General features: G+C 29.4%; 1 protein-coding gene across 1 annotated transcript; it reads right to left on the bottom strand.

Moving 5' to 3' along the window:
* Nucleotides 1-1,420: 1,420 nt before the first annotated feature.
* On the bottom strand, nt 1,421-5,255 carry LOC126661905 (zinc finger BED domain-containing protein RICESLEEPER 2-like). Its single transcript, XM_050355787.2, has 7 exons — nt 5,229-5,255; nt 4,890-5,069; nt 2,900-4,774; nt 2,750-2,806; nt 2,035-2,152; nt 1,571-1,594; nt 1,421-1,443 (listed from the first exon to the last, which is right to left on the bottom strand). The coding sequence occupies exons 1-7, from the start codon at nt 5,253-5,255 to the stop codon at nt 1,421-1,423; spliced, it is 2,304 nt and encodes a 767-aa protein (XP_050211744.2).
* Between the last annotated feature and the right edge of the window lie 8,822 nt (nt 5,256-14,077).

Below are 14,077 nucleotides of genomic sequence, written 5' to 3'. Positions count from 1 at the left end.
TTATTAGAATAATGTAGTATAACTACATCTCTCCTATAAAGGGCGTTTAGAATAACTAGTTTGTTGTGTACGTGTGAAATATAATTTTTCGTTTTTATCTTTTATCCTATGTTAATAGCAAAACTCATTTACAAGGCCACTAATACAATCAATGCTTAATTATTTAAAAAAAAAACCACCTTATAATATTTTTTCGTTTATACCCTGACCTAGGAAAAAATTCATTTGTACCCTTTTTTGATTTTTCATTTTCCACTGTACCCCAAAGTATTAAACTGAATTTTTTTCATTTAGAATTTTTTTAAAAATAGTCCTTCATTTTTTAACCTATATGCTAATTAAACTCTAATATTATTAATAGTACAAAAATACCTTCCTCTTTATAAAATTAATTTTATAATTTTTCAAATACAAAACCGTAAAAATATATTACCTTCGATTTACAAATCCGCTACCAAAATCCGATAATTGTTTTACAAAAAATAAATATATTTTTTTTAAAAAAAATTCGGGAGGAGGAGGAGGAGGAGGAGCTCCTCCCGAAAAAAAAATTTAGTTTTTTTTTTATTTTTTTTTTAAAAATTATCGGGTTTTGGTAGCGGATTTGTGAATCGAAAAAATACAATGGTAGGTCGAAAGTTTTTTTAAATAAAAAAATTTAAAAAGATTAAATTTTTAGGATTTATTTGAATAGTTTTAAAGTTAAAGGACTTATTTGTATTTGTACAAATCAAAAAAAGTATAATATAACCCTTCTATTTTATTGTTTTTAATATTTGCATCATTTAATTATTTAAATTGTCAAAAAATTAAATTTCGGGGTACAGTTGAAAACGAAAAATTAAAAAAAGGGTACAAATGAATTTTTTTCTAGGTCGGGGTATAAATGAAAAAATATTACAAGGTGAATTTTTTTTAAGTAATTAAGCCTACAATCAATGAGGGTAAAACAAGAAAAAATATATATATTTTTTCTTCTAAATATGTGTGAAAACATTAATAAAACTTTCTAAATGGGATGGAAATAGCATCTTTTAAGATGGTATTTTTGTAATTGTAATTTCGCGTGTGATTTTTTTATAAATAATTTCACTGCAATAAGTTGAAATTTTGTGTTTTTTAATTTTTTCAAAAAAATATATTTATTTAATCTTTAATTTTATAAAGATAGACCCTTTTCAAAATTTATCAGACATTTAATAGTAATCTACCAATTAACTACTAATAGGGGTGAGCATCGGTCGGTTCGGTTTGGTTTCGAAATACCCAAAACCGACCTTACCGAAATGAAGAAAACTGGGCACCGAACCGTAATTTTTTTGACCAAAAACCGAAATAATTTTTAGCCGAATTTGTCGGTCGGTTCGGTTTGGTATCGGTTAATTAAATCGGTTTGGGCCTTTTAAAAAGCCCATTAAATTCAAGGGCCAATTTTGCTAAAGCCTTTAAAAAAAATTGCAAACATAAATACTAGTAAAATTAAGTTTCATTCATTCAAAAAGCATAAGTATAAATATAAATTTACAAGTTACAAACTTATCAAAACAAACTAATTAAACAAATTACAGACCCTTCAAATTTTTCAGAATACAAACTGAAACAGAAATATTGAAATACAACTTAAGGCAAATTACAGACATTTGAATCAATAACTAAACCTTTATATATTACATTCATCCAACTTTGAATTTAATAACAAAAATAGGTTAAATATTACATTCATCCAAAAATGAAGTTAATGTTTAAAAGTTAGCAAAAATGTAAAACTATAAAACTGTGCCACTCACTGCCATTTATAGCATTCAAAAAAGAGCCATTTGCAGCAAATTGGGAGCATTAATGATGATTCACAGAATTCAGATTCATTTCCTGAATTGAAACCAATTTAAAGTAATTTTAAATTAACAAACTTTAACTTTTAAAATACAACAAGTATAATTTTAAAGTCAAAAAATGATTTTATTAAAAAAACAGAGGCTCGGATGTAATGTTTTCAAATCTTTATAAGGCGATGTAATCCGCACGGTGGCTAACAAAGAGCCTCATCATGCAAATATGTCAAGGCATTATGTTTCAGATTATATGAAGTGGTGGAAGCTTCATCATAGCCCAAAAACTCAAACTTAAAAGCAAGTACAAAAACAGACTTAAACTAATTGAAAAGTTAAAAGTTTAGTAGTTTAATTTAAAAAACTTGAACTATAAAAATGCAGCAAGTATTTACATTTTAAAGTCAGAAAATGATATTTTTAAAAATCCAGGGGCTCAGACTTAAACTTTTTAAATCAGGATAAGGCGATGTAATCCGCACGGTGGCTAACAAAGAGCCTCATCATGCAAATAAATCAAGGCCTTATATGTATCAGAATTTTGAAGTGGTGGAAGATTCATCATAGCCTAAAAACTCAAACTTAAAAGAAAATAAAAAGTTGAAACCAAAACAGACAGTTTAGTATCAAATTAAAATGTTAAAAACCTTTAAAATAGATAGTTTTAAAGCAATGTACAAGTTAAACAATAGAGTAAAGCATTTTGAAGTTAGAAAGCAATTAAAATTTCAAACTAAAACAATGCAGTACTAGTTAAAATGAATGTAAATGTCAAAGTTAAATCAAAACCTTTATGCTTCCACCACCATGTTTTTCTGGTTAGGGACAGGGACAGTCCATGCAGCATTAGGCATTTAGCAACAGGCAGCATTAGGCAACAGGCATCATTAAGCAACATCAGCAAAATTTGGCTTCCACACCAAGTTGCCACACAAAAGCAAAAAGCAGCAAGAGTCCAACTTCTTAGTTGGGCAACTCTGCAATAAGAACAAACACAGAAGATAATATTATTAGATAATGTGAAGTATATAAAGAAAACATTTAAAATAAAAAAAGCAAAGTTGAAGCACATAACCTTGCTCAAATGGTTCCAATTCTTCCAAGCACTCTTCAATCACCAAAGGGGAGGATTCTGCTCTAAGCCAATCCTGAGTGCACACCAGCGCTTCCACCAATCTTGGAGTAAAAGAACTCCTAAAGCAGTCCAGTATTCTTCCAGAAGTACTGAAAGCAGATTCAGAGGCAACAGTAGAGATAGGAACAGCAAGAATATCTCGAGCCATCCTCGAAAGGATTGGAAATCTCCCTGAGTTTAGCTTCCACCACTTCAAAATATTGAATGCATCATCATTCTCAACCGTAGCTTCACTCAGGTACACTTCCAGCTCAGATTTCCTACTATCACTTTCTATACCCTTATTCTGAATATCAAATTTGGCCTTCATAAGGGACATATGTTTCTTTGCAGGTGGTGGCAGGACTGGTGTTTGAGCAGAAACACCCTCTGAAGATTGACTAAGACTCACATATGCAGATGAAGTAGCATTCACAGAGGCCTTTTGATACTCAACAAACAGACTAGTCAACTTATCATTGACAGTTTGAAACAATTTTGGTCCTTCATCAGACCCAAATAAACTAGATAAAGCAAACAGGAGATGTTTCATTTTGTTTGTTGGATCAAAGACATGTGAAAAAAAAATCAAAACATTCATCTTCTGAGGATCACCCCAGTATTTGTTAAACTTTTCCCTCATTTTTCTGCCCATTTGCACAATTTTTATGTCCTCATTAACAAGCATTTCATCCAACATAATAGAAAGGTCACAAATCTCTTGAAAATGCATGTTGGATGTGACATACAAAGAACCAGAAATTCTTAAAGTTGTGACATAGAAATAGGACATGCAAGTAGCAAATTTCTTAACAATTTCCCAATCAAAAAAATTAGGAATGCTTTCAATCATATCAGACCTAAAATTCTCATCAGATGCTTCATAACTCTCAAAAACAGACTGAAATAAACAAGCAGTGTCAAGCATAAGATAAGTGGAATTCCACCTGGTTGCCACATCAAGACAGAGGGACTTTTTGGTGCCAAGTTTAGCATCAGCAATGAGGTCTTTAAATTTCTTAAGTCTAGATGGACTGTTCCTAATGTAACGGACACAATCTCTAACTTTCTTAACAGAGCTACTCATTTCTTTCAAGCCATCAGATACAACCAAATTAATGACATGTGCAATACATCTCATATGCAAATATTCACATCTAGACACATCAGTCCCCCAAGACATGAGTTTTTTCTTAAATGCAGCAATTGCAGTGTTATTATTACCAGCATTATCCATAGTCACTGTGAAAATATTTTTCAGACCCCAACCCAGCAAACAATTCTCAAGTGTTTTACTTATGTAGTCCCCTTTATGCCCACAAACAGGTACAAGATTAATGATTCTTTTATGAAGCAGCCAGTCATTATCTATCCAATGGCAAGTAACACACATATAATTAACACGTTGAATACTAGTCCATGTGTCTGTTGTGATACTAACTCTTTGGCTTCCACTTCTCAATGTATTTTTCAAATTCAACCTTTCATCAAGAAACATTTGATAGCAGTCTCGGTTAACAGTCCATCTAGAAGGAATATGAAACCTAGGGCATGCAACACTCATTAGTTTCTTAAACCCCATACCCTCAACAAACCTAAAAGGTAGCTCATCAATGATTAGCATATAAGACAGTGCTTTCCTAATGTCTTCTTGATTAAATTTCCAAGTCCCCAATTGTCCCTTACCCTCATTTTCATTAGGACATGCATCAACAAGTTGTAGAGTTAACAAGGCATGTCTAGTATCTTTACTATGAGGGTTCTTAAAGCATGAAAGAATATGGGATCTAAGGGTAGAAGTCCCATTAATTTTAGTATCAGAGTTATAAGTCTTTGCACAATACAAGCATTTAGACAAAATCAATTTTCCATTGTCATCAACAATGCGCTCAAAATGATCCCACACTTTAGATCTAACACTAACTTGCTTACGTTTTTTTATCAACTGGTTTAGCTTTAGTAGCATCAGCTGCATCACCTTCTTGTTGCTGCTGAGAAGGCTCAGATGAGCCCTCACCAGCAGCAACAGGTTGCTGCTGCTGAGTTGAAGGGGGTAACTCAGGAAATGAGCCAACAACCCCCTCAACACCAACACCAGCAACTTGCTGTTGGTCAAGGTTTGACATCTGTGTCAGCAAACAATGGCATTTAATCAATAAAACATATACAGACTTAGAGTGCAAACAAATAGCTTCCAAACCACTTTAAGTTTTTACCAAAATATTAGCATTTAACTAAATCATCATCAGAAACATGAAACAACATGCTAGTAACTAGCTTCCAACCACTTTTAAGTAATAGGTTTCCACCATTTGATTCATCAAAAAATATTTACATTGAAACACAGACTACAAAACTAGTGAGGCATCAAGAAACAAACCAACCAATCAATCATAGTGACTCAGTGAGGCATCCAGAAACAAACATATACAAACCAACATGCATATACAAATCAACATTTCAATTACATTAAGATTACAAGGAATGAAGAACATACCAGCAGATGCAGAGCAAACAACAGGTAAGCAAATTAGTATTTAGGTTTTGGATCAAGTGGGTCTGAGTCTCAGATTTGATCACTCATTCACTTAGTGAGTGATTCAAAGGGTCCAGGGGCTTCCACCACAAAAGATTCACTCATTCACTAAGTGAGTGAATCTTTTAACATTTTCAGAAACATGCCAAGAAGACAAAACAACAGAAAATGTTGTTAGTTTACATCTAGATATTAAGAACTTAAAACACAACAACAATCTTAAAAATTACAACCCTAAATATTAATTACCTGTTCTTGTAAAATCAAATCCAAAGCCGAAAGGGTTCCCAGAAATCCCCAGTTCAGAACATGAAATGAAAGAAAGAAGGAAAAAACCAATCAGTTACAGATTTAAGAAAAAAATCATAACAGACATAAGATCTTGAATAAACTGAAAATAGAAATGGATTATTTACCTGATCATCGCATGGAAATCAATAAATCCCACGTTTTGAACATGAAAAGGGAAAAAAACGATCATCAAATAGGGCAGAAATCAAAACCCTAAAAATTAAAAATTGAAATTAAACCTCTAAAACAGAGGGTAATCAAAGATATACTCACATAAACTTTGATAAACTCAGTGAGATACTGAAACTATAAGAGATTATCAGATTAATCTCTTTTTCAATCGAAACGAAGGTTCAAATCCTTCATTTTCTTCGATTCAAAGCACAAAATAGTTGATGACAATAGATTAGGACTAAACGAATATGTATTGTGTAAGATTTAAGATTCAATCAGTGAGAAACTGAGAGAATAGAGAGAATTAGGGTTAGAGGGTTAGGGTTTTCAGAGAGTTTTAGAGAGAGAGTCGAGAGAGAGAGGCTGCACACATGAGAAATGAGGGAATCAGAGATTTAGGGTTAGGAAAATTTTAAGGGGAGTTTATATATGCTGAGTGGTACACTGCCGTTTTAGGAGGGATTAGGGTAGGGGTTAAAACGACGTAGTTTAAGTATATTCGGTCTGGTCGGTTATTCGGTCGGTTCGGTTTCTGAAACCCTCAAACCGAACCATTAACCGAACTCCAGACTACCCAAATTTTAAAACCAAACCACTCTGAAATCACCAAACAACCGATAACCACACTGAATTTCGGTTCGGTTCGGTCCGGTTTCACGGTTTGGTTCGGTTTATGCTCACCCCTAACTACTAATCTATATTATATATAAAAGCACGAATTGAGGGGATAGGCACATCTCTATTAATGTTCTTTTTATTTTATAAAATATAATTATTAATTAAAATACTATGAAGATAATGATTAGAGTTAGAGTACTAACTAAAGTAAAGTAATTTAAATATTTAATACAAAATTGTTATTTTAATTATTATTTAATTATCTAGAACTTTAATTAAGATAAACTATTTTTGAAAAATTAATTATTTAATTATTATTTATAAGTAATTAAAAACTATTAAAATAATAATTAAAGTTATAGTATTATCTAAAATAAACTACTATGTTAAGATAATATGTAGAAGGGTTAATTTCTAAACAAATCACGAACTTTACACGAAGTGTCATTTTAATCATGAACTTTAAAAGTTGTCATTTAAAGGCACGAACTTTCATTTTGTTTCAAATCTATCGCCAAAGTAAAATCCGGTGTATTTTATCGAATCAAAAATTCCTAATCCTATATACTCTAACTAAAAGATAATAAGATTTAATGTCGATTTATAATTTGGGTCTTTCATTAATGGTTTATTGAAGAATTTAGTCAACAAAAATACACTTAAATGATAGATTTGAAACAAAATGAAAGTTCATGCCTTTAAATGGCAACTTTTAAAGGTCATGATTAAAATGAAACTTCGTGTAAAGTTCGTGATTTTTTTAGGAATTAACCCTATGTAGAATACTAACTAAAATATACTATTTTAAATGTTAATCATATATAATTCTGAATAAAATAAAATACTTCTAATAAATTATTATTTGATATTTTTTATTTAAATTCTCTATAATTATAAAATATAAACTATTAAAATAATCATTTACAACATTAAATAAGATAAGCTATTTTATTTTATACTTTAATAAAATTTATAATATAGAAATAATTACTAATTAAACATAAATATAATTATAATAATACATAGTAATCATAATTATAATAATTTGGCGAGTCGTAGTACGAACCACGTAAATCTATACTAGTGTGCTAAAAGCATAATTCTATAAAACAAAGGCATATTTTTATAAAAAAATAAAAACGAGTACATTTTTTTTAGGAAATTAGCCCAGTACCACCAAATACCTAATTAATATCATTTACACTACCCGGCTTGCTTTTTCTTTTTCACGATTCCCATCTTTTTTCTTGCATATATCATCTTTTTATTTTTTTTCACTGTTAAAATATATCATGATTTAGCTTTCTAATCAATTTTTCGCTAGAATTTACGGCTTTTTATTTGCATGTCTCATTAATTCAAATTTCTTTTTTTTTCTTCTTCAACTGCTCCATTTCCTCATGAACACGATCAACTAGTGTTCTTCAGTTTCACTTTCTTATTTCTCTTATAAAATGGTGACTACGCGATAGATTTCTAAAAAAACTCATAAATTTCCCTCTAAATGATGGAAATGAATATCGATTTTCCCGAGCCCGCAGCTAATTAAATTGCGTGTTGCAAATGATGATTTCGTTGATGTCGACGACGATGATTTCCAGGAAAGTCCAATACCAGTAAAAAAAAAAGAGGCTAATATTTCTGTTGGTGACAGTTATAAAGCTATTAAATTTTTTAAGGTATTGCATTATTTTTGTTAGTTGCAATATTTTGTGTATTTCATGTTATTTGTTAATTATTAGTTATTACTGTTGACAGTTTATTGATTTGAAACTCTTAATTATTTTTACCTAATGTTTGTTAATGAGTGTCTATTGTTTTATTTGTACTTATATTTTTTTATAATATATCAATATTTTGCTATAGATTTTCTGATGGTGTTTTTTCTGTTTATCATATTTAATGGTTTGCATTATATTTTCTAATGATGTTTTTTAGCAGATTCTATATATTATTTCGCTCATAAATTTTTCATTTTATTTATACTTTTTGGGATTGGGAGTATTTTCATTAGACATATTGAATATTTTAGCTGCTTGTGCAAAAATGGCCAGTGTTTGATCCGGGAAAAAGTGTCACGACAGCTTTAAGAATGAGGTTGAGTGTGTTTTGCCACTGCAAAACTCATTAATTTATTTTTATGGCTGTTGTGGGGATGTTGCTAGGAAAGTGTTTGATGAAATGTCACAGAGAGATCTTAGAAAAGTGGGTATTGCTTGCAGTGTTTTCAGGCTATCAAGAATATCTTAATTGTAGATTTTGGTGAGTTACTTGCAGTATTTGAGAATAAAGATCTTAAAATGTATTAATATGTTCCACGTTATGGTTAATATATACTATCAAAATGTATCAAACTATTTACTAAAATTTTACCTAATTATTGCTATATTTCACCAATAAGTAATATATTATGTATCGTTATACTATTATTGCACGTTTACTATTAAACTAGCAAAAGTTTCCAAAAATATTTACTAAGAGCATCTCTATTGCATGTTGTATTTTTTATGCTATTTTTAGCCCAAAATAAAATAAAATGCTATATTATTGAAATTCGTTCCATTGCAAAATGCTAAACTAAATGCTAGAATTATAATTTTATAAGTAATTATCATTATCGATGGCAAATCTGTAAATAATTTAGATATAATAAAATTTGCATATGCTAAACTTTCTAATAAATTTGGCACAAAATTTAGCATATGTTAAATTTAGCACATGAAATAGAAGTGCAACGGAAATGTGTTTTTTATATTAAATGCTAATTATAGCATTGTGAGGTATTTTGGCAATAGAGTGGATATGCTCTAATAGATTTCCTAATATTCACTAATAGTAAATCAAATTGTGTAAGGATACTTTTACTATAAGTTTGTTAATCGAATTTTAAGTGTTTATTAACAGGTTATCCAATAGAAACTAATAAATATCCCAAGATTCATTAATAATAACATTTTGTTCGGTATACTATAATAATATGTGTACTATTAAGATACCTAAAATTTTCAAAAAATATTTACTAATAGATTTCTTTAATATTCACCGATAATAAAATAATTTAACTAAGAATACCTTGGCTTTATGTTTGTTAATAGGTTACTAAAGTAACTGTTATCAAATATTGTTACTGATAGGTTAAATTTTTAACTATTAGGTAACCCAAAAATAACCAATAAACATCTCTAAATTTTTCTAATAGATTTTCAAAAGTTAACCTATAAATCTTATTTTGTATCCTTGTAATATTGTTATAGGTTTACTAATAAGTTACTCAAAATGTATTGATAGATTACCAAATATTAATTACAACCAGTAGACAATTACTATCGTTATTAATATATTATATAACAGTTTATCAAAAGTTTACTATTAAGTTACCAAATGGTTACCAATATTTGTTTTATAAAAAAATACATATAATTTACTATAAGTTCACTAATAGTTTACTAAACAACTACCGAATTTATAAAAACTAAAATAGTTAACGTCCAGCATTCATAGGTTTAAAAAATAAACCTATACACATACAAAAAAAAAACAAAAAAAATAATCCAAACAAACCACTAAAACTAAAAATCCATATATTAGACAATTACAAGTTTTAAATCTTTTTTTTTTCATTTTTTTCTCTCTCTTCCGCATTCGTCTTCTTATATTCAACCTCTCCATCACTTTCAATGTTTTCTTTCATCTTCATATTCTCATGTGTATACAACAAAAATGCAATATGCTTCCAATGGTTTTCAATGTTGAAATCCAAAGGAATTAGCTTTATCTGGATTAAATACTGCGTAATTGCAAGAGTTAAGCTCCACAATCACTATTTTTTAAAAAAACAAATAAACCAAACAACAATTGTATAAATAATCAAAATATAAAACACATACCTATCTTGTTAAATAGGAAGATCAAAAACAAGTTCAATGTTAGAAAGCTTTAGATGTTCACTAAGAGTTTCTTATAAAGAAGAAACTTCAACATCACCTTCAGTCTAAAAAACATATCAAGAAAAAAGAACAAGTAAATACATATTTAAAATGGATTAACACAAACAGTTGACTAACTGTATACTAAACAGTTACTAAGAATCTACCTCAACAGACATTCTACAAACAGAATCACTTATCAAATCTTTCAATTCACCCAACTGAGTCTTCACATTAGAGAACTCAGTCTTTGTGAGTTAATTATCTATAAAAAAATCTACTATATAAACATACCAAGCTCAAGAATGGTAGAACCAAATTTAGAAGTTCAACACTTTATCACCTATGATTACAAAAATCAAAAAAAGTCACCAACAAACAATTGAATCAAAATTAATCATCAAAAAATTGAATCAGCATCACTCATACTAAAATCCAGAAAATCAAGAAAGTCCTAAAATTGGATCTCAAATTTTTACTGCAATCAATTCAATTCTAAAAACCATTTAACCTTTGTTTGATTATTGAGAAAATGCAAGAAATGAGAGAAAAAAACCAAAATATTATTAAACATAACATTTCATTTAATTCTCTTAGATCAAACAAACTCCTCGTCTCAATTTCACTCTCTCTATTACAAAAATCAAACACAAACAAATAACTCATTACATTAATCATTCCAAGAAGAAACTCGGCAAAAATATAACGAAAATAAAAAACATAAAACTTACCAGTAAGGTCTATTCAATAATTACTTATACCCAACTTCTCAAAAATCCAGTACACACAACCAGGTATTCTTTCCTCAACGAATATCGATGTAAAACTTTATCAGAATTTAATCCATCAAAATCACTGGAAAAGAAATCAAATTCGATAGTTTTATACTGTCAATATATAGATGTGATCCAGTTTTGAAGTGGAAATTTAAAATTGGAGTCAAACAACCAACCATATCTCGACTAAAAGCAGTGGCATAAGTCTATGGAGGAATGAAGATCATCATCGTTGTTTGGCAAAAGTGAAAATTTGTTTTTGCAAGAAATTTTTAATCAAATTGTATATTTTAGTTAATTTTAGTCCACATGTACTTGTGAGATTATTTTACAGTTTGGTATACATTGAACAAAATTCTTCACCCTCGAACTTGCGTCAAAATTTCAAAAAAGTCCAAAGCTAAAAAAACCGGATCACTTATACCTTGAACTTGTGTAAACCAGATCAAAAAAGCCCTTTTACTGATGTGGCGCCTAAATTGGAGAGTGAGGTTTATAAAATTACAATTAATTCTAATTAATCACACTTAAATACTAATTAATCACAATTTAACCCTAATTAAAAAAAAAAAATTAAAAACTTTTTTTTAATTTTTTTAAAATTTAAGTTTCAGACGAGGAAGAGGAGCCTCCTCGCCTAAGACGAGAAGTTGCTACTCCAATGAGGAACATCAGCTCCTAGATTCCAAAGAGCAATAAGGAACATCTGCTCCTCGTGAAAAACAGACCAGCTAGGTCTGTTTTTTCAAAGAAAAATGTTAATAAAAAGATGACTGCATAAAATAAAAAAAATAAAAGATAAGAAGGTTTTTCCTTTAAAAAAGAAGAGACCCAGCTGGGTCTCTTCTTCCTTTAAAGAAGTCTTCCTTAAAGGAAGAAGAGAGCCAGCGCTGGGTCTCTTCTTCCATTAAGGGAGATATTCTTCCTTAATGGAAGAACGACTCAGCGCTGGGTCTTTTTTCCATTAAAGAAGAATATTTTCTTTAATGCTATTGTTTTTTTATGAAAGAACAGACTCAACAGGATTTGTTCTTCATAAAGAGTATTTATTAAAAAAAATTAATTTTTTTTTTAAACAATGCAAAAAGGTTTTCCATATTTTGTTAATATTAATTTAATATATATAGTTTTAAAATTAAAGGACAATATTTTGTTATGATGTGTTAAAAAAATTTAGTAAATCTTTTTATTATCAAAAACCACTTTACCAACAAAATTATTATTCAAAACTGGAGAGTGTATTTCACTCTCTGAGATGAGAGTTAGGAGAGTATTGAACCAAAGATACATAAATTCAGGGTATAAGTTATTCTATTTTTCAGTTTTAAACTATTTTAATATTTTAACGCAAGTTCGGGGGTGAGAGTGATCCTTTGTTCGGTATACAATTGTCTAGAAATCCCTACATTTTTGCAAACAATGCCACAAAAACATGTAATTTTACAAAAAGCCCTAGTAATTTGGTGGGCTTGGCTAAAAGAAACCCAAGTACAACAATGACAAGGCTTCAATTCTAAAACTCACCCACAAAGAAAAGGGTTCAAGATTTTAGGGTTTTGACTATAAATCTCACTACTCACAACTCAAAGCCGCCGTTACCGCTCAGTTGCCGGATCCGAAAGCCGTCACTCAGGTATACCTCTCCTTCGTCTTCCTTCTCTTCACTGTTCGCCCTAATTTAACCACAGTCCTGTTATAATTGATTTCATTATCATATACTTTTAGGGTTTATATTATTGATATCTCTAATGATGTATCCTTGTAATATTGTTATAGGTTTACTAATAGGTTACTCAAAGTGTATTGATAGATTACCAAATGTTAGTTACAATCAGTAGACAATTACTATCGTTATTAATATATTATATAACAGTTTATCAAAAGTTTACTATTAAGCTACCAAATGGTTACCAATATCTTTTTTTATAAAAAATTACATATAATTTACTATAAGTTCACTAACAATTTACTAAAACCGAATTTATAAAAACTAAAATAGTTAGCAGCCAGCATTCAAAGGTTTAAAAAACAAACCTATACACATACAAAATAAAATAAAATAAAATAATCTAAACAAACCACTAAAACTAAAAATCCATATATTAAACAATTACAAGTTTTAAATCATTTTCTTCATTTTTCTCTTTCTCACTTCCGTATTCGTCTTTTTATATTCAACCTCTACATCACTTTCAATGTTTTCTTTCATTTTCATATTCCCATATGTATACAACAAAAATTCAATATGCTCCCGATGGTTTTCAATGTTGAAATCCAAAGGAATTAGCTTTATCTGGATCAAATACTCCGTAATTGCAAGGGTTAAACTCCACAATCACTATTTTTTAAAAAAACAAATAAACCAAACAACAATTGTATAAATAATCAAAATATAAAACACATACCTATCTTGTTAAATAGGAAGATCAAAAACAATTTCAATGTTAGAAAGCGTTAGATGTTCACTAAGAGTTTCTTATAAAGAAGAAACTTCAACATCACCTTCAGTCTAAAAAACATATCAAGAAAAAGGAACAAGTAAATACAAATTTAAAATGGATTAACACAAACAGTTGACTAACTGTATACTAAACAGTTACTAAGAATCTACCTCAACAGACATTCTACAAACAGAATCACTTATCAAATCTTTCAATTCACCCAACTGAGTCTTCACATTAGAGAACTGAGTCTTTGTGAGTTAATTATCTATAGAAAAAAAATCTACTATATAAACATACCAAGCTCAAGAATGGTAGGACCAAATTTAGAAGTTCAACACTTTATCACATATGATTACAAAAATCAAGAAA

This window comes from Mercurialis annua, linkage group LG8, assembly GCF_937616625.2.
Source record: "Mercurialis annua linkage group LG8, ddMerAnnu1.2, whole genome shotgun sequence".
In the NCBI taxonomy this organism is placed as follows: Eukaryota; Viridiplantae; Streptophyta; class Magnoliopsida; order Malpighiales; family Euphorbiaceae; genus Mercurialis; species Mercurialis annua.
The sequence above is the reverse complement of the archived record's forward strand: the minus strand, read 5'-3'. Positions and strand labels throughout refer to the sequence as shown.